This window comes from Lepisosteus oculatus, chromosome 21 (genome assembly GCF_040954835.1).
Source record: "Lepisosteus oculatus isolate fLepOcu1 chromosome 21, fLepOcu1.hap2, whole genome shotgun sequence".
Classification (NCBI taxonomy): domain Eukaryota; kingdom Metazoa; phylum Chordata; class Actinopteri; order Semionotiformes; family Lepisosteidae; genus Lepisosteus; species Lepisosteus oculatus.
This window is the reverse complement of record NC_090716.1, coordinates 8,444,145-8,470,652: the sequence shown is the minus strand read 5'-3', so window position 1 is coordinate 8,470,652 and position 26,508 is coordinate 8,444,145. Positions and strand designations below refer to the sequence as shown.

The window sequence follows — 26,508 nt, the reverse complement described above, 5'->3', positions numbered from 1 at the left end:
AGTCTAGCCACTGAGATTATAGTTTCGTTCTCATGAATCCTTTTCTCGAAGGGAATTCACTGTACAACATACCTCAGCTTTGTGCTGTTTGTCCTCACAGCCATTCTGTTCCTTCTCCATTCCAACTAGTTTCAGTTTCAGATATGAAACTTCATCCATAAGATCCAATTTCTGAGTTTCCAGGGACGTTCTGCTCAGCAACTCCTACCACGTGAGACAAAACATTTCAATGTCTTCCTCCGCAGAGTACAAAGTCTATCAAACAAACCTTTCATCTAGGATCCACAACTTCTAAATATAAACTGCTATGGACTCTATTTATATTTTCACTGTCGCTGTCTGACATGCAAACAACCAAGCTAGAGTGCATTTGCACACTTCCTTCTGAGGCACACAACCTTTCTGAGCTAAAACAAATTGTGAGAAAGATTCAGTTATAGCAGAAGTACCATGTTCCTTTTGCTTCATAATCTTAACTATTTAAAAAAAATAAAATATTGTGTACATTGTACTCTATCCACAAAGTTAAAATAATTTAGGTGCTTGTAAAATAATTGATTCAACCGATACTGGTACTAAAAGTAGATTAGGACTAATTGCTAAGTTATCTACTAACCACTTTCCACTATTGTACATGAGCATGTGACCTTTTATTTTCCATCAAGAAAGCAGAAGCTCCTACAAGAAGAGCTATTGTTTTCTCCTGTATTTTAGGCAACGTTTCTTTTTTCTTCTATGCTTGGACAAGGTCTAATCACATGTGCTTTTTCTTCATCTTTTCCCCAGTAGATCAGCACTTGTTTTTAATACAAACAACCCACACTTTTTCACACCTTCAGGAACTTGTCCTCAGCCAAATCCTTTCAACCTCAAGGGCTGGGAACTACACAAACTAAAAGCCAAAAAAATCAATTTACAAAACTGAGAGGAAAAGCCTGAAAGATCTCCATGCCTGTAACCTTTATAATCATCTCTTTTAAAATGAAAATGTCCAATGTGCCATTAGTGACTAACAATGACTAAAGGGGATCTGAAACTTGGCTGTATGGCACTTCTGCAAATCCTAGCTGTTTCTTAGACCACAGCTATACTGATCCTGTTAATCATTTTATATACTAGCAATAGTTCTTTTAATTAATTAATGACTGGCCTTTTCAATCTTAAGTTTTACTTAAATTGTCTCTGTGCATTGAGTCTGGAAGGTAAATCCTACTGTGTTTTCCAGTCTATGGAAAATAATGGTAATCCTTTTACTCAACTATTGTAGAAACCTGTACCCTAATTCTCATTGCTTGGAACTGTCGCTGACAAAGAATTAAAGCTTTCAGGCTTGTTTTGTTTAAAGGGTAGAGAAACAAATGGAACGTTGGTTGTGCGCTCCTGTGTTTTTGGAATGGAAACTTTCACAAAGACTGGTATTTATTTACCTGTCCAGTTGGGCATGGTAGGCAGAATCTTAATGGTGCCTTTAATCAAATGCTGGACTGTGGTTATATAGGCAAAAATGTAATTGTGATCCCTTGGATATAAATCTAATGAAACTATCATTACAATGATTTCCTAATCAAAACAACTGGAAATATTTCCATTAAATTTGCTTACATTTTGTAGTTTATCGCAGTATAAGAATCTTCTAAGATATATTTTTAGCAAGAATTCAGAACAACAGGATCCTAATTAATCCTGAAACCAAAGAAGAAGCCTAAAGGAAGTGACATAAATAGTTTTATGCCTGACTACATTCAATGGAAAAAGTTCAAAAGCTGAAATTGAAAATATTTTTGGGAAAAAAAGAAAACATTTTGAAAAAGGATGACTTTTTTGGTACTTCTTAAAAAATACATCTTGTAGGGAAATGGAGATATATAATGAATGTCTGTGATTGTACTGTGCTTCATGTATATTGTGTTTGAACAGTGAATTTGTAGATTTCTTTGTAACCAATCTCAAATTTAGAAGATGCTTTAAGACTTAACTTCTGGAATTCAGAATTTCAACAACAAAAAAAGATAAAACTAACTCTACCTAACTGTAGAGCACAGGAAATTCAATAAATACCTCAGACATTGAGAAAGTTTAAGAATCCACATTTCAGAAATGTGAAGTTTACAAAAGACTGTTGCTTGACCTGCCCGTAAATACTTTCAAATACAAAACATTTTTGTTCCTTAATTTAAAAAAAAAGTATTTTCAAATTTGGAAATGAAGTGCTTTATCTTTAACTTTAGACGTATTGTTGCTGCAAAGAATGGAGCTCAAACAGAATGTGGCCCTACAAACATAAGACAACTGTACCCAATAAGAAGTTAGGCAATTTCATTAGCCTCTCTTTCACTACTTAATCTGAGTTTGCATCTCTAATGCAGACCTACTTGGCAGCCAGTAAATGAACTGATTGAGTAAAACCATATTCGTTAGTGCTAAAACCAGAATCTCCATAGGAATGGCCTAAATTGCAGACATTTAAGCAGAGGAAAAAAATAAGATCTGATAAGCTTCTGAGAATGGAAAATTAATGAAAGAATGCAGGAAGAGGAATGTTGCCCAAGCATGATTTGTTTGCATGTAAACACTCTTTTAGGTTTATATGAGGAGACATAAGGTAAATATCACTTTAAATGGAAACCTCTTTTATCTCCTAACATGGAAACATTCTGCTTTGTTGTGGACTTAACCGGAATTGTCAGACAGACCAGTCCAGATTCATTTCATGTGCTTTGTTTGCTTCACAAACTTAATTCTTAAGGGACCTTGCAGAATGACCACAGCATTTCACATGAACATGAAACAAATTCCTGAGGTGAGCTGCTGCATTTAATATTAAAGTAAATATTTGACAATGTTGTATGACTTGGTCACATTAATTTCTGATAAAGCCCAAAAACACATTAATTCCCACTAACAGAGGTCTTTTAAATTATGTTTATTAAAATGGAGGCAATACTGTGCATAATGGCACATTGCATAATGTACTGTAGGGAATAGCTTGAAGAATTCAATCAATTTATTGGCTCCTCAGATGTGGCATTAGAAGGCTACACACCAGAAAAATACTGATCAGACCGCAACTTCAAGCAACATGTTGATCTTCTGTATACGATTAGAGCTACAGGGAACAGTTACTGTAGGTCCTCTAAAGGATCAAGAGTAGATATTTGCCTTGAAATGTGTGGCATCATTACTCTGGACCTCTTTGCCAATAGAAAAGCTTCACCTCCTTTATGTCCATACTGAAGCAAAACCGTTTTTCCTGAATTTCCCTTAAGCTTCTACCTTACTTTCAACAACTAGAATATAATTTAACTGCTGAATTCCGTTTCCTGAGCTATTGTATCTTTTTAACTTTCTAAGTTTTTGTGAATTCATATCCATGCTGCAACCCATCCTTCCATTTTCTAACCACTTCTCCAAGTTCAGGATCGTGGGTAGCCAGAGCCTACCCTGGTAATCAACAGGCAGGGTACAAGCAGGGCTGGGCAGATAGACATAAACACGGACACACTCATGCTTGTTCCCAAAATGTTCCCAAAAGCCAATTAATCTACCAGCAGAAGAAACCGGAGCCCCTGGAAGAACCCCACCATAACAAAGGGAGAACATACAAACTCCACACACATACCACCACAGGTTCGGAATTGAACCCGGGGCCCCAGCACTGTAAGGCAGCAATGCTAGCCACTGTACCGCTTTACTGCCCATGCAGCAATCAACAATATGCAAAACTAGGAATGGAAACCTCTTTACATAACGGACTCAAACACCGTTCAGGTTATTTGAATATGGTATGCAAACATCTGAAATCCACATGATGTCCGATAGAGTACACAAAAGAAACACGAACAAGAACAAGCTCATCAGGAGAGCAAGCTCTGTCATTGGGTCTGACCTGGACCCCTTGGAGGTAGTGGCTGAGAGGAGAATTGTGTCCAAACTAGAGGTCATCATGGACAACATCTCCCATCCTCTCTATGACAGGCTTTTAGAAATGAAGAGCATATTCTGCAATAGACTGATTCATCCATGGTGCGACAGGGAACGCTACAGGAGGTCATTCTTGCCTTCTGCCATAAGACTGTACAACGCATCCACCTTGCATCTGGGCAGAGGCAACATTGACAGTGACCTGTTTCTGGACTGAACGCATCTACTGCTACATCTGTTCTCTTTCTTTTCTTTTCCCGTTTACAACCATTTTTTGTGCAATATATGCCAGGGACCTGTGCAATACATTTATATTTATATCTATCTCTATATTTACATCTAAATTTATATTCATATGTGTGATACGATTTTTCTGCGTACTGTTCTGTTCTAGTTTGTTCTTTGTGTGTCCGGACTGTGAGTAACTCTTTTAGTGCTCCCCTCACTGCACTGATTGGATTGTATGTATTGTATTATTTTTATTATTATTGTATCATTTGTTACACTGTGGCTTTGTTGTCTGTGTAAAGCTGATGTAGCACTGCAATTTCCCTCACGGGATCAATAAAGTATCTATCTATCTAAAGAATGAACTGGGGATAAACTATTTTACAGTCTCTACAAAGAGACTTACAGGCAGATTTCTCAACACCCATGATTCAAATAAAACTCACATGTTTGTGAAAAGCTTTCATTAATATTCAATAGTTGAACTCCTGTTTCTCTACGGTACATGTGTATTTCTGGCAAATGCATTGTAAAGCTGAAATCCTCTGTAAAAGGATAACTAGTACTCTGAATAAAACCACACCCTGTTTAAGCACTGAGCACCTTTGGAAAGAGAACAAACCAACCAAAGTAAACAAAGCATACAAGCAAAAGGCTGGTTCATTCATTTCTTTGCACATACTGTATAGTATAAAAGCCACTGAGATGTACAATGTCATTTTCACACATTCTAACATTTTCAGTTTGTATTTTACACTTCCACATGAACTATAAAAAAGAGCAAACTTTAGAAATAGTACAAACAGACCTTTTCATACGAGTAATTATTCTACTTAAAGGTTATTCAGTTGTTCAGCATTCCCTCGAAGTGTTTAGGAAGATTGAGCCCCTACCTGTTGCAGCATTTCTTCAGTGGAGTTAAGCTTTTGGTGGTGTTCATCTAGTGAAGTCTCCAGGTCTCGTATCTTCTCTCCTTGAGCCTCCACCTGGTCTGTGAGCACACTAACCTGCCAGGCCAAACATGCTGCACTCAATCACTTGAGCTTGTCTCAACCTCCCTGTAACCCACCCACAGAAGCCTCTGTTGACCTCCCAGCCTTGCAAAATATGCTAATTCAACCAGCTGAGGCTGGATCTTTGTCTGCTTTCTCAGCAGTTTTTGTTTTACTGATCTAACTTTCTGTTTTAATAGTTATACATAAATTGTTTTTTTAAATACCGTTAAGAAAAAGGTGCATACTTATTCACATTTTATTTTAAATGTTTTATTAAATTAGCATACTAAGCCATGACGAATAGTTCCTTTCCCTTTTAAGTTTCAAGTTCCTCTAGTCTTTGACCTATGAAAAGGCAGGTAAGAGGGAAAGCAAAGCACCTTTGAAAAAGCTCCAGCCAATCACCTTCCCCGTAACTTAACACAGGGGAAAGTTTCACCTATCATCTGTGCTTTTCAGAAGTGGTGAAAGAATGTTTGGCTGTATATTAAAGCCACGTATTGGCACCAGGCTGCTAGCATTACTCTGGAGATCTTCCAAATTCAACAAGCCGCAACATGAGTGAGGACAACTCTGTTTTTCCCCAGTACAAGTTAAGACTAAGAACATATATTATGGATCAAAATATGTGAATCATCCCGTTTACAGGAACTATAACCTTACCTACGCCCCAGAAATATTATGAACAACAAAACATTGATATTGGACATCTCTAAAAAAACACATTGCAGTTTATCTTAACTAGGATAATTACAGCTGCTGTACTTGAATGAAGGTGCAATGCGGTATGTAAAACATTGGCTCCAACACCCATCTCATCTACTTTAGACATCTCGCATACTGTATTATATTAGGTTGTTGTTTACATCTGACAGGACTCTGTCATTTGAACATACAAAATATTATCCAATATCTGTGAAAAACGAAAGGTGAACCAAAATACAAAAACAAAATTTGTAACCTATTTTCAAACCTCACACATTTATTTTATTTTTTTTTAGTGTGGGAGGTCACATTGTGTATTGGGAAATGTACCTGGAGAACCAGTGATTCCTTATCACCTTCTAAACGAGTCAGACGCTCTTGATAGGTTTCATTGTTCACTGGGGAGCGAAGATTTACCTAGACAAACAAAAGAGCAGTCTTCCGTTAGTGTACGTGCATAGCGCATGAAACGAAGATCCAACATTTTAATTCCACAAAGTTTTTTTTTATATATACAAAAGGTATAGGATTATACAATTGACATTGAGCTTCCTTAAGCTGAATGGACACTGAAAATGTTACACTGCAAGCTGTAATCGGTCCCTACAGCCACCTAACAAAGTGGCTATGCCTGGAATTTTATAAGGGTTTATAAGGGTTTTACCTTCCTAATCTTGTTATAAAAAATCTTGTCTACAAAGCTTTTATATTTCTCGGTAAGCAATTGAGTGCTGTTGCTCAAGGACTCTTAAGATGGGGGTATTTTCTCCATTTCAGCAGCTTTAAATTTGAAAGGGCTGTTTGAAGTTGGTAGGAATATCCATATCCACACTTGCAAAAGAGCAGGCTGATTAGCAAACATTTAACACACATTGCCATCAAAACACATTTTAAGTTGCCTCAGGCCATGTAGGGGTTTTGATCACAGTTTTAACTAAGAGTGCAACATTCAAGGGTAAACTAAAATCCTGCTCTTACACAAGAGATTAGTGACAGAGCACAATTTGGAATAATACATTCATTGGTGTGAATCGCAGCTGTGAAGAGGGGACATTTTACTGAGAGATTTTACACAAAAAAATAAAATAGCTACCTCCACCTCTATTTTTTTTATTTTTAGAAAGGTTGTCTGTGATTGGTTTGCATAAAACTGGCATGGAGGACCAGTGTGCTAGTGGTTTTATTCTAAATTGGCCAAACAAGCTAAATAAGCTTCTGGGTTAATTAGACCAATCCGAAGCAGTAACAGCAGCACACGAAGAGCTGGGAGAAGTTGTTAAAGAGCCCACTAGTCCAACTCAGTGAGGGTGGACAGCTTTGTCTTGCAGAGATCAGTACTGCTGTATTTTTTTTTCACTGAATTACTCTATCTTGCATGTGTATGCACTTTGTTGAACTTGATATTCTATGTCATACATATAAGGGTAAAGTACTGCAGATAGTTATAAACATCTTCATTACTGTATATTGTATGACATCTAAAATACTTAAAGAATTAGTCTAGTGCATGTTTCCAAGCCACATTTTCCCACAAACTAGATATAATTGTTAGTGGGGAAGCCAGCAGCTGCTTGTCTGAACATTGCAGCAAACACTGTATTAGATGCATATCAGAAGAAAAATAATTCCTGTAAATTTTGTGATTTCAGAAGAAATTGGAAAGGTTCGTTCCAGATGAAATTGGGAATTTTGAAACTTTCACGTGAGCTGGGTTCCTTCAATATTTTGAAGTTTTGACATGCATTTGAAGTCAAGTATGACCTAATTTTGTAAAGACCACAGTTAAATACAAAACCATGCTTTTATCTCCAAAGCAAGATATACTCCATATATAGTCTGCTTATTATGTAGACCAGGACTTGAACTAAGGGCACCATTTATAACTTTTACAGATAAAGATTTCCTTTCTAAAGTTCTGTGAGGACACTGTGGCAGGTAGCAATATGTTCAAGATGCCTCTGTCACCTGACTGCTGATGACAGCGCCTTGTTTTAAACTTACAACTTGAGTGCTGGTCAAAATATAAATCCCGTAGTGTGAAATTCTATCTTTCCACCACTTAAATGCAAAATTGGCAATTTTGAAGATCTTGATTCTGCCCAAGGACTCGAGTGCAATTTATTCTTCATTATTCATAGATTATTTCCAAAATACGTAATGCCATTCATTATTATGATGTATAATTTGCTGGAAATTCTAGGACAGAGCTGAGATCATTTTCAGTATTTTAATAACAGTGCTTAAGTATTACTAATCTTAGATGAAACATGTTTAAGTTAAACTAAAGGGGTATCTATTAAAAGTTTTGCCTTTTTAGCAATTTTCTTTGAAAAATGTGCAGAATCCTTAATAGGTTTATACCATCCTTCCATTTTCTATATACGTCTACAAGCTTGGAGTCGCAGGAGAGCTGGAGCCTGTTCCAGTAAGCAGTGGGTGCAAGGCTGGGTACACCCTGGACAGGACACCAGCTCATCACAGGGCAGCCACACAGGTGCAATCTCACACACACATTCACACCAGGGCCAGTTTTCCCAGAAGCCAATTAAACCCACCAGTATATTTTTGGACTGTGGGAGGAAACCGGAGCACCCGGAGGTAACGTATGTGGACATACAAACTCAACACAGGTTAGCACCCAAGAATTGAACCCAGGTCCCTAGCAATACAAGGCAGCAATGCTAACCCCTGCACAGCTGTGCTGCCTTTACTTTCTACTATTCCTCTTTTAAGGTGGAATATAGTAAGATGGAATGAAAAATGCAGCTGGGAGGCTTGTGTATGGCATCACATAGTTTGGAGGCCTATGATATTTCCTCCCACATTTAATGTGGTTGGGCTATTACATGGGTATGACGGATCGGATACAATGAAGCACTTTTAAATAAGAAGGGAACTCTGGTAAAGTTATTGTTAAGGCATTATTTATTTGTTGTAAAAATCAGTCATAAGAAAATGCTATAATATTTTAGAACGGAAGTTTTCAATCTGGTATCTAGGGATATCTTGTGGTTCCTTTTCCTTTTTTTCCCCCCTGTGGCTTATAACTTGGAGGGTGTACCAGTGAGGTGAAGAGAAGATGGAGGATTTTCCCCCCCAAAAAAAACTAAGACTAAAAAACTGGAGGGGTCCCAGAAACAGAAGCTTTCAACCCACGACCAGTATTACACAGTATTATGATGCACCCATCTTTATAGCTGGGTACAGTACCTTACTCAAGAATAAAAGCAGTGTCTTGTGGGGGATTTGAACTGACAACGTTCAAGTTTGACAGCCAGAGCCCCAACCTCTACTACATATGCATAATGTACTCATACAGAGGATCGGCTCTTACAGGGTTTATGGTGGGTCTATCATTTTTACAATTAGTAGTATTGTATACAGTATCAACTTCAATTTCCTATTTGAATGGAGTTTACTGATTGAGAACAATTTCCAGCAACCCTGAACTTTTAAAACCTCCTGGTTATCAAACAGGATTTTACATTTGTTAAAACATTTTGGATTTTAAAGTACTAGTTACTTAATCAGCACAAAAAGTATTTTGTAGGGTCTTATAATTCTCTATTTTTTTTTCTATGCTGTTGGTTTGTGTTCATTCATGAATTCCCAATTTCATGCAAGATATTACACGTATGGAAGATGTTGAAGACCTGAAGCACTGTGACAGAAACATTTCTCCACATGGTGCAAGAGTGATTAGGCAGGCTTTGCAGACTGCCCAGGCTTACCATGCCAGTGTGCTTTAACGGTGCCCTGGAGGGACAGTCTAACTGTGGTTAGATAATGAGCAATTTCAAAGTACTTTTTAACCTCTCTTTCAGAGACTGCCTCTCTGACGTTTGAATCCAGTAACGTCAAACTGTGGTTTTATGATCTATTTATAGGAGAGAAAGCCCGATTAGCATATTGGGGAAGGATCAATTCTACATTCGTGGTTCCCTCTAAAAATGTAAAATACAAAATTTCCCCCAAAAGAACCTTCTGGTCAAGGTAGAGGGAAATTAATATTTTGATGGCCACCTAAAGGACAAACAAAAAAGCTGAGGGGGCTTTCACAATAACTCTTATTTACTGTTGAGGTATTTATCAAACAGAATAATTTAGAATCTCAATAACCACTACATAGCTGCCTGGAGACGTGCAACATTGTTATGGTTTCTGTCTCTCAATGAAAATCATACACACAATTAAATATGGCAGATTTCTTCTCTGTACACTGGGCTGATCCTGGACTGTCTTAAAAATGGTTCAGGAACTGAAATGGTTGGGCAAAGAAAGTCTCAGAAAGCTCAAGTGGCTTCATGAAATCATAACTAGTTAAAACATTACTGCTGTATGAACTTGAAATACTAAAGTTATTTGCTAAAAAACATATGGTAGAAATTAGGGAATCGCTTCTCTCTCTGTACATTCCACGTTCTCAAAATGTCTGATGAAATGGAAATTTGGAGAGGCCAGTTAATGGGAATTTTACATAAACTTCTTTTTTAAGGTCTGAAAAGCCACCTCATCCTTTTGTGAATTATTTTTCAGGCTGTTAAATCTTTTAGAAGGCACTGTGAAGCTTTACACAGGCTAAAACTAAAACAATTTACAGAAGACATTGAGGCCCCTCTTTCTGATGCAAAGCAACCCACAAGTACTGGAATTTCCCTTAACCCCTAAAGTGCCAAATATCTAACCTCTAAAAGCAGACAGTGTGGATTTTCATCACAGCATATTTAGGTTATTTGATTGTTTTGAAACCTTACTGAATGAAGCTGAAACTGTATTTATTTAGATCTATCAGTTATGCAAATGTATGACACTGGCATTCATTTAAGACCAGGCATCACAGAAAATTATTATGGTAATATTTCAGAAAACATATACAGCTCCATTCATTTTTTTTATTTTTCATTGCAATTTTTCTTTGGAAGCTGAAATAAACTCGGCTTGCCATGAACTTAGTACCTGTCACATTACTAACCATTATTTTTTCATCTGACTTAAGCCTGCAGTTGGAAGAAAACTTCTCTGCAAACTTGTATGTACATATACAGTATGATCAATACTCAGATTTTGGATGTTACATCTAATCCTGAAACATAAAACCTTCCAGCAACTTCAAAACGTATTTGTGTTTTCAAACAGCATTTGTTTTTAAATAAAAAAGGTCTATCTAAATCTAATTTATTATTTAAGAATTTAAGAGGATTTAATCTTGTTCTACATAGAACAATAGATGCCATTTAAAAAATAACCCAGATTGTAGATCAAGATGGCACAGAACAGTACAGCAAATTGTTTTGTTACGGTGGTCACAAGCCTTCTAGTGTAATGTGACTTCATAATTATACCTCCCTACACCCAGAACAAAAAAAAAACAGCAGTTGGCATACCTTCTTACTTCCTTATTCATCTTCATCAACAAAAAAAACAACAACAAAAAGATAGATGTTGTGTATCCCTGGTAGCAGTCTGGATTAGAGTAGACTACAAACTGTTCTACGTGCAAGCTTTATGGGGATTTTGGAGTTTTCAAACAAAAAAAAAAATCTCACGAGAAAGACAGATGATCTTTGTCCTCATGTGCTCTGCACAAAATTAGATTCTCATGAAATTCTTGGCAGTGCATTTGCATTTCACAGTCATGTTTTCTGTCCAAAAAAAAAGCTAGCTGTCAAAAACAATACCTGTGGAACTTTTGCAAAAGTGAGAAAAAGAAAAGATAGATAAGACTGCACTTACCTTTTTAAGCCACGTAAAATGTTTGTAAAAATCAATATCACTGTCCATGCTTCAGGCCCATTGTTGCCTTAGCCTGTGCTTAAGTCTAGAGTAGCTTGTCTTGGCAGAGGATAAAGCAGTGGTCTGAAGTGCTCAGTTTCTTTGTAGTACTGCTTGGAAAGAGATACTCGGTTCAATTTATTCTGTGGATTCTTTCCTCTTCAGCCAAGCTTGCGCTATGCTCCCTCCTGACACGAAGGAGCAACTGTAAAAACTCTGAAAGTGTCGTCTGGTTCAAGCCACTGAGCATCTGGTTTTTAGAGCAAAATGCAGAGCTAAGTGACAAGCTCTAATATCATGCTGCAGACTTTGCAAATAAATCATGCCAGCTGGCTTCGTTCGTGGGGCTGTGTCTAATAAACATAAGTCTCAATACATGTACATGTCTAAACTCAGCTGTATTCTATGCATTTTGTTTTGGTGGAAAAGAAAGCAAAGTTATTCCAACATGTATGCTCTTCACAAATAAATCCATTAATCATGACTAGTACTACAGCTCTGTTTAAACACTGGCTGGAAGTCATTACCCAAAGACCTTATTTCCTGTTGAAGGTTTAGTTATTCTCCTTAGCAGAAACTACCCCCACCGTTTGCCTCACTCAGTTGAGGACGCCTAAGAATTTGCTTTATTCATATTTCAAAAGAAACAAAAGGGTCTCGCACAAAAATACAATAACTAGAGTGGCTTATGAGTGGAATCAGAAGCAGACTTTCTTTTATGGCACTGAATATACAAAGATGAATCCAGAATGTTCATTTTAAAATGTGCCAGGCTCCTGCTGGTCGTCTTGATGTCCACTGCAAATTGTGAAGAGTGGAACAAAAGCGAGAGCTCTGCTATAGACGGGCATGACGATGACACGCGTGTCAACATTTCTTGGACTTTCCTGTCAATAAATTTATGCAGCAGTTCCCAGATCACCATTACAGTCTCGAATTCCCCTTTGTATTAATCCTACTCTTAGCAGCGTTTCCTTTTTGCTATCGAAGCAAATTCAAAAGCAGAATCTCGATTACTTGAACTCAGGCTTGGTGAAACTGTTTTATGTGCTATGTAGATGAAAAAAGGAATGTTGTCTTTACTGTAGAGAATAAGTTGAACCTACCAAAAAGCAAGGATAATACTGTAATTACAAGATTTCAGATCTTATTGTTATTTGTAGAACAGCACATTTCAGTTTAATTGTGCCACCTCAATACCTTAAAAGTGCTGCTGCCTCACAGCTTCAGGTTGCTGAGTTCAACCTGGATGACTTTCCAAATTCTCCCTGTGTTTATGTGAGCTTCTGCCACGTGCTCTGGTATCCTCCCAGTGATGAAGGCTAGGTTTTACTGGTTATTCTAAGCTTTCTCTCCATGACCCTGCAATGAACTGGTGTTATGTCTCAAAGTGCATCCTGGGATAAGCTGCAGCTTTTCACTTGTCAGATGTATTATTTTCTCCTTTTTTCATGCACATTTACCATACTGCAGACTTCATACCATAAATATATGCTGGGTGATTTGGATACGAGACTATCAAGCAAATGCAAGTATCATCCTCTTGGGAGTGGATCTGTAGCTATTGTTTGATTGTATATGACAGGCATCAGACTAATGTCAAACTCAGTTTTTATCAATGAATCAACTCCACAGGATCCACATATACAGAACTGTTCTGTCCTGCTGAGGTTATGTTTTTTACATTGTCTTCATTTTATGTTCTGTACCTCCTGCATTAACATTAAGAATTTATAGTAGCTTATAAGCAAGATCTGCAAGTTTCACAATTTACATTTACAAACAATTACATAGGAAAGAGTTGTACAGAGTTGTAGAATATTTTAGCATTATTTTGGGTATTAATCACTTTTTAATAATATTGAGGGTAGGCCTGAGAGACTGGTAAAAGATATAGACTTTTTCATGGCATTTTAAGTTTCTGATATACAAAAAAGAAACTTGCAAGTAATGTGAAACCTTTTTAAGCAAGTTCCTTTGTCATAAAATCTAATTTTAAAGCAATATGGTAGTAATGAAATTGTTATACAACATGGTAGTAACAATGACTATCTGATTCTTTTGTACTTTTAATCAAATTGAGTTCTGCTACAGAAATGATTAACAAGTATTATGCTGGTGTATAACTGCAGTAGTATTCTAGCATTCATTACAATGATATGAGATATTGCAGATGTAAGGAACTGCAGCATCTATAAAACATTTTGCACTAAGTATGTAATGATAATTAATAAATATTCAGAATAAAGCATCACAAATGACAAACTGGAGAGGTGGCTGTAATTATTCACACAGGAATATTATAGAGTATTTTCAGGTTAACCAGATTAATACCAGTCAGGTTTGTATTTACTGTAACAGGATGTATAGTTTCTGAGCAATTGCAGTTTGTGGGACCATTTTTGTTTCAACCTGAATTGAATGACCTGTTGCAGATGTACTGTAATAACATATACATTTTGGGAGGGAACAGTATACATCCGAGTGTGTGTTGACTTGCCATGTTCACATTCTATTGATTCCAGATTTCTCATGATAATTCCAGAATAGGTATTTTTAAAAAGCATTGGTTAAGCCATCATCCAAGTTGACGTAAGATCAAGGTTGTTGTCGCGTATCAATCAAGTATGAACTTGTTAGTGTTCAGCCAGGGGAACTTTTTTTCTTCTCAAATCCTATTGCTATGGGCTGCTGCTCTTGGATGAGTGAAAAATCTTTTTAACAGAATATGAAGAAGAAAATGAAGGTGTAGCACTTAAGATGGCAACATTCACACCAGTAGACAGAAACCTCATTACGTATACTGTATAAGACAGGCTCTAAATGAGAGGAGGTAATTTGTCCCATCTGGCATATCTGGCTATAAAATTAATCCTGCCTCATGATTACACAGTCATTACACCTGCTTGTTCCTCTGACTTGGGCAGCTGCAAGGCTGAGTACTACTTATTAGGCTTTTCCCACAAAACGGATAAGAACACATGCCATCCATTCAAATGCTGAATCTATCTTTGTTGTAACATTTTAGAAGTCATAAATATAGCTGACACTTCTTTACTGCAACTTGCAGTACAATATGTACTGTACATAGGCAGCTTAGGACCTCCGAGTAACTTGTCAAAATGGCGAGTAATAGAAGTCTTTTGGAGATGGTATTGGTCACAAGCTTTCAGACCCAAAGCTTTTTTTTTTAACTCGCACTTTCATTTGAAAGAAAAAAAAAAAGAACTTCCCCTTCACAGCCCTCTCCATTTTCAACACAAACAGCTCCAGCATTAATCAAGGCTCACGTGCTTTTGCTTTGTTTCTAGGCTACAAGGAGGTTCCCTTCTACTAAAGGGCTGTGGTGAGTGAGACCTCTGGTGCATGGAATGTGGTAGAAAGCCACAGAGCTCTCAGTCTATATGTGGAAACAGCCTCCCTTTCATCAGTTACTTAGCTCCAGCAACAGGTTGTTTACAGCCTGGAAAAGTTAACGCAGCTGTTCACTCTCGAAAACCTCGACTTACTGCGCTGCTGTGCTCAACCATGCTTTTCCCTTCTCATTTCTGGGAAAACATGGTAAACCACACTCTGATTTTTTTATACCATTTAAGATTTTTAAAAGACTGTGTATTATGCATGTTGTGGACAATGGCATCTTTACATTTATGAATTTATAATATACAATTTTAGTGAACTATTGGGTTTCCTTACAAAAAAATATACAAAGTAGACAACAATTATAAAAAGAATCCTTTAGTATCAAAATATTTGTCTTCTTTTGAATGTATTTATTATAACTTTAATAGGCAAGAGTGGTACACTATATAGACATACTGTAGCTATTTTGAATGTAAATGAAAGTCAAATGAACTCATTGTGTCAATTTTGATTCTGAGTATGCAAATATACATCTTGCATTATATATAATAATGCATTTTAATGCTTTTGGTTGCTTAAAATGTACCTGAAATCCCTGAACTTCAAACCATTTAACATTAAATGTGTTTACTATGTAAAGACATTTGAGCCAAAATGATTAATTAGGGAAACATAATAAACATTTATTAATTTAAATAAGGAGATTTTGATTTGATAATGGTAAGATTATATAAAACATTTTGCAGAAAAGAGAAGGAGATGTACTGTAGCCTGTTACTGCAGTTCATTATTAAATATTCAGGTAATTTTCATGTGAATGTGCCAAACATCCCACTTTTGAGTCATATTTTCAGAATATTATAGGGTTGAAGCTCAGTGCACGTCATGCACATCTCTAATCCTGGACATCAAAGGATAGCAAAAATAAACTGGCACAGTCGCTGAAGAACCTTAAACCGTAACAGCTGCATACAAAAAGGCTGGCCTTATTGCATTAAGACTTCATGTAGTCAAAGCTGCTCTTCATTAGCAATAAGTCAATCCTACCTAATAACCCATTAAATGTCTTCTCTGAATTAATTTATTTTGGGTAGCAGAAGGGAAGTCTAGATCCCACATTGTTTTGAGAGAATCGGGTAAAAAGACTTAAACAGGAGGGGAAAGTTCTTATTCTGCAGGAGTATAAATGGGTAACCCTGACAACTTCATACAGTACATCCAGGTATCCTCTCATAAATTTACATTGACTCCCATTTACTGTACATTTACTTTTCACATGGAGCATAAGAAAGCTTATCCTTCTCTCAAACGACACTCTAGTAGGTTCACATGGCAAGTAGTTCAGAACACAGTAAAAGTATAACCTTTGTGTTTTAAAAACCTGTAAAATCCCTCAAATAAAGAACATGGGTCAGGATCTGCATCTGGATACTTACCACACCTTTTTCCAGCCATTCCATGAGATACTGTGCAGTTGCTGCTGGGATTTGATTTCTTATAGTCTCTTTCTCTTCTTCATTCGCCTGTATTTCCAAAGCTATTTTCAGCTCTTCCACCAGTTGTAAAATCTGCAATGATCCCAGATACCCTGGCGAGCCCATATCGAACATGCCATTGTTGTACTCTGCCGCAGCCTTGGAACCTAAATGAAAAACAAAATTATTTTGGACTTTTCTTTTCTTGAAAGCATCACAAAGCATCCAGTGACCGTTGCTGGAATGGCTAATTTATAGTGTGACAGCAAATTAATACAGCCAGCGAGTCATTACTTTTAAATGGTTAAGTGTATCTTGCAACTGCAACTCATCAGTGCTGGAAAGAGAATAACTGCTAGACAACAACCAAAAAAATACACATCTGGAGAATATTAAACCATCACAGTGTTGCACGTCAAGCAGAATCTGTGCCTAAGTGTTTCAGATGTGTGATACTATTTGGGGACCTAGTCAAAATCAATATACTGACACCCCTTCTTTGTCAGAATTATGTTGGAAAATGAAATGGTCATCGGATGAATAGTTGGAATTCTATTAAAAGGTTATAGTTTGGCCATCAGACAAGAAGGAACACCTTATTTTGTGGTCTAATAGTAGGAAGGAATTGTCAGGAATTTCCTCTTCCTTTGTTGGAAACTGAGTGGCCAACTGAGTGATGCTGCAAGAGTATTCCCAGGATGCAGTAAGTCTTGCAAAAGGATCACCAACATATTCAGTGGAATCTGATCTAGTGGCCCAGCAGTTGGATCCAGTGTTGGTGGTTCCAAGATGGTCTGATTAAGCCTCCTCTCATTTCTAACTCTTTTCACATTTTGGCTTATTGCTGAAGACATTGATCAGCCTGACACACAAGGGCAAGGGGCCACCTTCTGCTGTGCCTGACTGTGAGGAAGACTGCTCTTGACATTTTTCACATCGTCTCAAGAATGCTGTCAAAGTCACAGGAATTGCTGTTGCCCACTGTGCACATCCACACATCTGAGAATAACCTACATTCATCACATACCACATGGCACCCAGACATCACCAGGCTACTTCCTGACATGGAAAATGCTGGTTTACCATGAGAGGTCATCATACGCCAACTCTTTTCAATGAGCTCTCATTTACCCAAAGAAACATCCTCAACCAACTTGGTCAGCATCAGTTACCAAGGTTGTGCAAATGCATACTGTACATTGTTACCCGTGTCAATTTTTGGGGTTTAGCATTTTTCCATTAATTGGTATTCACATCACTGTGATTTCACTGTGAAAGCAACAAGGTCGTATTTGCTCTGCTTGTTCTTGTTCTGGTACTTGGTACTGAGTTTCGTATACCAGGACTTATTTGCGCACAATTCTAGCTACTGTTTCTTTTAACTTTTACAAGTTTAACAAATTTCTAGAAAAGATTTAATTTATCCTCTCTATACATCCTGGGTTTAACTTTACTTTTAACTTTAACTTTTAATCTTCTAACATTCACTGGGTTTTTAGCCACTACTTTCTGGACTGTAGCGTTATGGAGCTTTGCTGCCTTTATTCTGATTCTTTCAATGAATGTAATAAAGGACAAATGAATACACATTAATACCATAATGAAGTGAGGGCTGTACAGTACGTTTGGAAAAAACTTTGAGAACTTTTATCAACATTGACTGTTCAGCTAGTACCTAAACTGACCAGAAGAGGGCCCTTTAAATATGCTTGATGGCATTGAATCTGTGGGTTTGGGTGACGGCTGCCTCATTTGTTTCTTTGGATGTACCCTGGGCTGGGCTGTGTACTGTCCAGCACACGGTCCCTGCTGGCGCTTCCAGGATTTGGCTCTGAGATGTTGAGACCCGTACCAGGAAAATAATAAAGTAACATTCTTTAGAAAAGATGTGGCCTGAAACACAAGAACCAGGACTGATCTTTCAGAAAAGCTTCATACAGAGGGAACGTCATTTAGGTTTTTTTTTTTGTCTTTATTCAAAATAATGTTTAGTTTTAAAACTAAAATTGTAATTCTAATTCTTTGCTACAAAGTTCCTCTGATTGACCCAACAGTTCCAATATTCATATCCAATTTACTATTATTTTGTCTTTTTCTAAATTATTAAACCACAAACTATTTTCAAAAAGTGAACAAACAACTCTTTATTTTGGTTTCTGTTAACTAGAGACTATGCTTCAGAACAGATATACAGAACAATATGTCCTTGATGCATTCATTTAAACCTGATGTAGCGTGTTTGGAAGTAAAAGAATCATGGTATATGCCTAATTATAATCAATCATCTTTTTTGCTCAGTCTACCTCTCTGTGTATTCTAATCTTGAATAAATTGTCACATACAAGGAGAATGCACAGCTAAAGGACAATGTACTTCTTCATCCCTCTGTACAACAGTAGTATTAGGATTTCAAATAATGTTTAAATTGCCTCTTAACTAAATGTTTTATCAGATTAAGGATATTGGTCAACATCTACAACATATTAACTTATCAACATAATGAGACTGAAATTGTTCCAATCCAGCTTCTTGGTTAACAAAATGGTAAATGATTAAATCTTGCATTAGGCATCTTTAAATACTCAAGAACTAAGTATTCAAAAATACCAAGTGTTTACTATCCTAGTTATTACATTCTTACATTCAGAAAACCTGTAAGATGGATAACGTGCAAATAGACACATTACATTCTTGTTCAACCAGCCATGTCTTCATGTGAAGGCATGTTTGTTTCACATTAACTCAGGTTGAAAGTTAGAATTTTTAAGTGCAACAGGACTTGATGTATCAGACTTGGATGCATGACGTTTCTCTGGGCTCTCACAATGACTGCTGAAATCCTCTGCAGCAATTGTTTTTTTGGGAAGGTACTGTATCCCATCAGCAAACCCTGAAGACTAGGGAAAGTAGTAGCATACCTGGATGCTGCTCTGTCAGGGATACCGTTTTGGATTATGGGATTATGGTCAGTGTCGCTCGTCTACTTGTAGAGGTTATTACTGGTTAAAGTTAATTTAAGAATGAGAAATAGAGAAGGCTGTTTTTTTATTTCCTTGTCAATAGTACTGCAGGTACTGGGTGCCTAAAGAGGAAGGAGTTATTTCTCAGTTTTGCTTAAACAATTTCCATGTTCCATGTTTCCAAACATCTAAGTACTTTGGCAGAAACTAAAACAAATACACTGCAAATCTCATCGATGTCTTTTTTGTTCTTCTGGTACCATTTATATAAATTTCTGTAATCACCTGAGTGACTGAAGACGGCTCTTTCAGAAGATGTGCATCCAGCAATGGAAGTTAACAATGTGCAATTAGATAAGCATTCATATAAAGTGCTCTTCCGAACCTGTGAGACTGGATTAGTAGTGCTATTATTAGTACATTGTTGCCAAATGTTTGAGGTCATTAAACCTTTGCTATTTATAGTTATTTTTAAATTAGGTTCTTCTCTACAATGCTATTTGATATCCTTGTGTTGGCTGATAATCAGTACCGTCTGAAATGTATCGCTTAAACATGAAATTGAGCCATCAGAGGTACAAGAAGAGGCTAAACTAGTGTTTCCAATTCCTCAGTTGATACATCATAAGTGAAAAGGCACCATGTAAATATACTGGGCCAGACCTACACAGGGTAGGATGCATTTTTACAGAAATCTGTCTGAAGCTATTGCACACATCAGAATTAGATGTAAAAACAATTCAGGGCCAATGGGAGCAGTGTAACATAACCAGTGAGTCTCTGGTCTCATAACTAGTGGATTGTGAGTTCAAGTCCCTAATGCAGAGACTGCTGTTATTTTGAGCAAGGCACATTACCCCGAGTGCTCCAGTCCCAGGTGTATGAATGGGGATAGACTGAGGGAAGGCTCAAGAGGTGGTTAAATTTAGTATACCTGTTATGGGATTTTGATAATCATGCAAAATTGTGTTTTTGGTTTTATGACATATTGCTATTTTAAAAATAAGATGTGAATATGGGGTCTGTAGTTTTTCTATTTAAACAGTTGATTAGTTTGAGCCTTTATCTTTCTTTAACTGTAAAATATTTAATGTTTTCTTGCATATTATCCTGATATCGACACATTTATATCATACAAAAATTCTAATTAAGGAGTTTTATTCTAATTTGAATAATTTGATTAAGTACAATTATTGGTTCTCTCAAGGTGTTCAGGTGAATAACTGAGAATAACCAGGTGGCATGGAATTCAGAGGCACAGGAGTTACAAAGACCTGGACAAGATGCTATTGGATACAATCTGATCTGTCACTCGGTTTCAGAATTGTACATTTCTAAGCATCTTATTCCTTATTCAGTTAATGTCAAATCATTAGTTATTCAGGTTATTTAAACTGAAAGCAGATGGATTAAAAATCTGAATTGGAAATCCAGTTGAATGTTTTCCTTTAGAGGTTAAATTGCATAAATCTGATTTTCACATTTCCCAGGAAGACCTACTTTTCATATAATCACCTTTTTGAATCTTGGAGATGTCTGGCATTTTCACTTTTAAAAAGAGAAGAACAGAAAATGCAGATGGTTACCCTCACTACATCAATTACAGCAGGAAGACCTAACAATGAATGACATAGAATAGACTTTAAATGTCTGCTACTCCACCTACACTTTTAAGGGTTATACAATTTTTCTATTATCTAGATCCGAGTGGAACTGATGAATCATTCCCTTGTTTGCAAGTAAAATAATTTTTTACTTTGAAAAGTCTTTCTTTGAGACGGAATAGCCCAGATGGTTATTTATACAGTGCTCTTAATAAAGTCACTCATAGAGTATGTTTGATCTCCTCTGAAAGCATTTCGTTTACACGCTTTGAAGATAATTGTTAATGATGCATTCCTCCCCCCCATAAAAACCAAAAGCTCCTGATTGCACTGCATTCTGCAATTATAAGGTCTTTAGATAAATGGGAATATTTTACATGTGAGACACTGATCACTGACGCAAAGATGGTAGCCAGGTGTTAAGAATCACACTTTCAAAGAGGGCCTTCATAAAATTGTAATTCCATCCCAGTCTTCACAGTTTATCAAATTCCATGTCAGAGCAGGTGTGTGGCACAACCCTTGAAATTCAGAAATTTGTTACATAAATCATTTATATAATTGGGTTTTAAAATGACTAACTGTACTGTATTTGTGGCTTGTTTGTTAACACTTTAGTAAATCTCCCCATGGTTTGTAAAAGAAAGATGAGCTTGCAAAATAATATTCCAAGTAAAAACAAGTTTTACCTGCAATAATGTCATCCATTTGCTCCAAGGCTGCTTCAAGCATATGGCTAGCATTTGATGCCATGGTGATAAACTACAGCATCTGTTTTTCTGGATTAGTTCAACCTGCAAAACGAAAAAACAAGACTGCAATCATAATTAATCAGCAACTACAGCACAGATACGTGTAGTCAAAATAATTGTGCAGCAGTTGTACTAAAATACTCAGATTAAAACCTAGGTTTACTAACAGAAAAGGTAACTTACTAAATCATACCTATTACTGTAAATGCAATCCGTGGATTTAAAAGGGCTACTCAATAATGGATCGTAAGCAAGTTTAGTTCGGTCAATATTATTAACCCTGTGTTTTATCACATACTGAAGCTAATTGCAATGAATTAGAAACAACTGATGCCTGTAATGGGTCTTACAACTTAAAACTTTGGAGGGACCCTATATTCAAGTGATGGCACTGTATTCTCACCTCCTGCAGCAACCTCCTTCACACCCCTATACAATCCTCTCCTACTATTCGCATTACCATAATGACCTTTTCTGACACTAGAAGTGTATGTTATATACTGTGTGTCTCAGACAAAAAAGGCAGTTTCTTGTGGGGTAAGAGCACTGGAAGGCTATGTGCAGCACACCCAGAATGATGTCACTCAGGTGATCTGTGGAATCCTGTTACAAACTTGATTGAACCCTCTACCATGTACACTTTTTACAGTATTTGATATTAGCAGATGAGATCCAGAATATGATAAAGCAAAAGTCACCTGATATTTGTATGAAGAAATAAAATAAGTGTTAATATTTAACACTTTTTCATCACATTGTGGTGCTTATGGTTAAGTAGTTTAGGTTTTTCAAGCACATTTTTCCCCAACAGTTTCCTTTTAAACAACATCAGCTCTGAATATTATTTCTTTATCATAATTTGTACAGCACAGCTCAAGTAAAGACGACATCCAAAATCATCAAACTGACAACACAGACCTTATATTGCAAACTTTCACTGATTTTTACATATTCTATATCTAGATATACAAAATATACGGACATCATAGGTATCTTTGCGTGACGATCTGAGATTTGGCTACTTTAAATGTCCCGAGAGAATAAATTGGTTTGGTTCCTTTTAGTTTAGATGAAATGAAAGGTTAATTAGGCCTTGGAGGAAAGTCTGGTTTTAGTCTTGTAAGAGAGGTTGGAGATGACTTATCAAGTCATGATGCCTAGCAGTGATTTGAATCTAATCTCAAAATAGAAAGTGCTGTGCATCTTTTTTTCAGACAGTCCTCCTACAATGTCAATAGCTTTGCCTTTGCCTCAGCTTTATGTACTCCCAGAGTTGAGGCTGGTGCTGTTTAAGGAAGGAGGAGGATGTTGTCAAAATGAATTCTGTTACAGAAGGCAAAAAAATCCTAAATTGTGAACGAATGGCTTATGCTCTGTGATCCTAGATTTGGAAACTGATTACTTTGATTCTTTTTTTTTATTGCTTTTCGATTTTGGTGGTACTGTATGAATAGATTTGGAGGATGCTGTAAGAGCTTATGTCCAAATCTGTCAATTCCGTCTACATTTTAAGACAATATGTCAGTTAATTTTCAGAAGTTGCGTCTAAAGACATTATTTGTCCAAATGCAGCAATGTTAGTATGTTCAGGTTAAATAAAAAGGGAAGCTAACTTACAACTGTGTGTATTTGTGATCAAAGGAAATGCATATCACAATTAACTGACTAATGGCAATGTAGTACACATGCAATACAAAAGACAACTGTAGCGAAACAGAAAGCTGAAAAGACCTTGTGCGTCAATGGTGTTAATTATATGGCCACATTTAGTTTGACACCAGTGAGAGTAATGGTCCCATTCATAGTTACTGACAGTCATTCCATTTAACATTTCTGGAAAACTGGCTATTAACAAAGGCAACAGTAAAATGATAATAGCTGGGCTGATAATAGAAACTGAATTAAAGCCATAAAAATTCTATGTTGAGGTCAGTACCACCTAGTGCTGAGAAAGAAAACAAAAAGATTAGTATAGTTCTCTCAAGTAAGAAGATTGCAAGGCTCGAACTGTTTTTTTTAAAGCTAGTAAATCGACTAAATTTAAAGTATCCTCCTATGTCTCTCCACCCCTTCTAAAACAATCCTTTTTAACTGAACAGGAAATTCATGTCTTTTGAAAGCAGTAGAACTATAAACATCCAGCATTTGATAACTACTTTGTTGTTATGACACTTTTGTACCAAACAAGTACAAAAGTATAAGTAAGATGCTACTGCCATAGGGTGCTATGAATACTATTTAAGGTGGCTGTAAAACTAGTTTCCACACCTTGTTTGACTGTCTACACATTAAAACATCGGTGCATAGACAAAAACACCATCTCCGTTTTCTCCATTAAACGACCTTGTCAGTCTTGGTTTTCAAAACTCACTCCCTTCAGTCACTTCTCCGTGTTGCGTATACCCCTGTTCATTACTGCAATTTTTCAACTTTCTGGATCTTGAAAGTTTATTTCGTACTAGGTCACAGACGGATTTTGTAATGCTGATAAACTTCTCAATGATAAAGCCAAAAATTCAATGGATAAATAATGATTAACAGAAAAACATGATAGTACACAGAATGCAGATGCCACAGATGGAAAAACAGAAATGCCTTCAAACTAAACGGTAATTTACTTTGCTGAAAAGGTTTAAGATAGATCTGCTCAGAAAAACAAGGATTAACTGGTTGCATAAGATAACACCAAGCACTGCCCAGACATCATTCATTCTGATTCAATGTCACTGGATTCCATTTATTCAGCAGATTGATTTTTAGTCTTGCTTTAAACAAAAATATACATAGAAAAGCTACATGGATTAATCTAAGATACATAAATGTATTCACCATCTGGTACCTGTTGGGGTCTAAAACTCTTCTGGTCTTCTCTAGGTAGTCTTAGTCTCCTTTAGCTGTTAATCTCTTTGCGTAGATTTAACACGGAGCTTTTGTCATGCAAGGAAAGCAGCAAAAACATTTGCTGTCTTCAGCAGTTTTAGATTTGCATAGTGAATTCCACAGACCACACCAACACCGCATATTCTAAATTGTTTCCAGAATTCCACAAAATGAATCCAAATCTACTTCCAATACATATCTGTGGTAAATTGAAGTCTTTGAGGACTTAAACCACAAACCAAACTCTGCCCCTCATTTATAGCTTGCATTCACTACAAACATGTTTGTGGTAAACTAGTTTAAGCTCCAGTGTTAGAGCCCATGTGAGTATGTACTTTCTATTTGTCTTTTATACATAATCATGTGATGTTTGTATTTTTTCTATCCAAGATGGAGTAACCACGGGATTTGAAAAAAAAAGTAGACTGAAAAAATTCTGTTAAAATTACATGGGGAAAAAACATTTGAAGTTTCAAGAAAAACTGTACTTCCAAGCTTTCCAATTAAGTCTTTTACCCAAATCGATACCGAAGGTGCCACTACCAACCTAGCTAAAGATTAAGTTAATAATAAAAATACAATTTTGCCTTCAAAACAGCATTGAAAAGTATAACATTAACCATTTACCACTTGCAAAACAACAGCATTCCTCAGCAGTTTTTTTCTTTCCACTTTTAAGCCAGAATTCCAAATCTAATTTTATATAGGAATAATTTTAGATATTTTAATGAAAGTCTATTTTTCATTTAAAGTGTGACCATGAGATAATTCCTCATTAATTACAAATCCCTTCCAGCAAGATTAATTTTGCAGAAACCAGCATTACAAAGTTAGTGAAATATCACCAGGCTACTGTGAGGTTTTTATGCTATCAGGACAAGAAGATTAGCAAGGACATTGTCACAAGTCTGAGAGTGTTGTAAATGCTGTACATGACAAAGCCCCAACTTGTATCTCAGTATCTTGTTTCTGGATATCATCAACCTGGACAAGGCTGATAAGGTCTGAGAAAAGGACCTTTTAAAAAAGGAAAGCAATTAACAAAGAAGGACACAGACTATTTGTTGGCTATGCAAACAGGGTCATTTTTTTTTTCAAATACCAGCATTTCTTTATAATGTATATAACCTACATACATTTCTTTACAACCCCCTGGATCTTAAATACAGTTAAATGTATTTGTTGCCTAAATTCACCTCAAAGTCTACACTGTCCAAATATGGTCCAAAAATCTATATATACTGATGGGAATAAAATGCAACATTTTCTGAGTGAGAATACTATAGTTATAGCTTATGTACTTTCACAAAAAGTTCTCAATTTGTTTTAAGCCCTCTGACCAGCAATACAGCTTGTGCAGTGAGGCATTGCAACTTGCCAATCGCATGAAAGTTCGTTAGGTGCACTTTTACCCAACGAGATCCAGGTGGAACAGTGCCTGATCTCATCACCTTTTAAAAGGCCTTGATTCAAAGCTTAGATCACTGCAAGAAAAAGACCACACTTAGCCAGTTTTCTGTGCATTCTGTAATGCCTCAAATGTCACCAGAAGCAAGGGAGAGGGCCACTGGCATGCTGCAGATAGGCCGCTCCACTGTGTCCCGACTGCAGAGAAGGCTTCAGCAGACTGGCAGGACAGGTGACCGTCCAAGATTTGGTTGCCCTCGAGTGACCACACCAGAGCAGGACCAACACATCAGACTGGTCTATCTGAGAGATTGTCCAGACAGGGACTGTGATGGACTCATCAGCAGTGTCATCAGGTCCTCTTCACGGATGAGTGACTTTTCAGCCTGTTCTACGCAGACAGGAGGACCAGAGTGTGGAGGAGGAGGTGTTGCCTTTCTTTTTCC

General features: G+C 36.8%; 1 protein-coding gene across 4 annotated transcripts in view; it reads right to left on the bottom strand.

Moving 5' to 3' along the window:
* The window catches only part of ppfibp2b (PPFIA binding protein 2b), a 61,859-nt gene that overhangs the window by 27,293 nt on the left and 8,058 nt on the right, over window positions 1–26,508 (bottom strand). For 3 of the 4 annotated variants that reach the window (XM_069181859.1, XM_069181860.1, XM_015338282.2), the window contains exons 1-5: window positions 21,713–21,794; window positions 16,421–16,626; window positions 6,180–6,266; window positions 5,043–5,156; window positions 73–204 (exon numbers count right to left, since the gene is read on the bottom strand). In XM_069181859.1, coding sequence (XP_069037960.1) covers window positions 73–204; window positions 5,043–5,156; window positions 6,180–6,266; window positions 16,421–16,626; window positions 21,713–21,776 — 603 coding nt within the window. In that variant the 5' untranslated portion in view covers window positions 21,777–21,794. Of the gene's footprint in view, window positions 1–72; window positions 205–5,042; window positions 5,157–6,179; window positions 6,267–16,420; window positions 16,627–21,712; window positions 21,818–26,508 lie in introns of those variants that run through there. The other variant, XM_015338293.2, reaches the window with a different exon arrangement.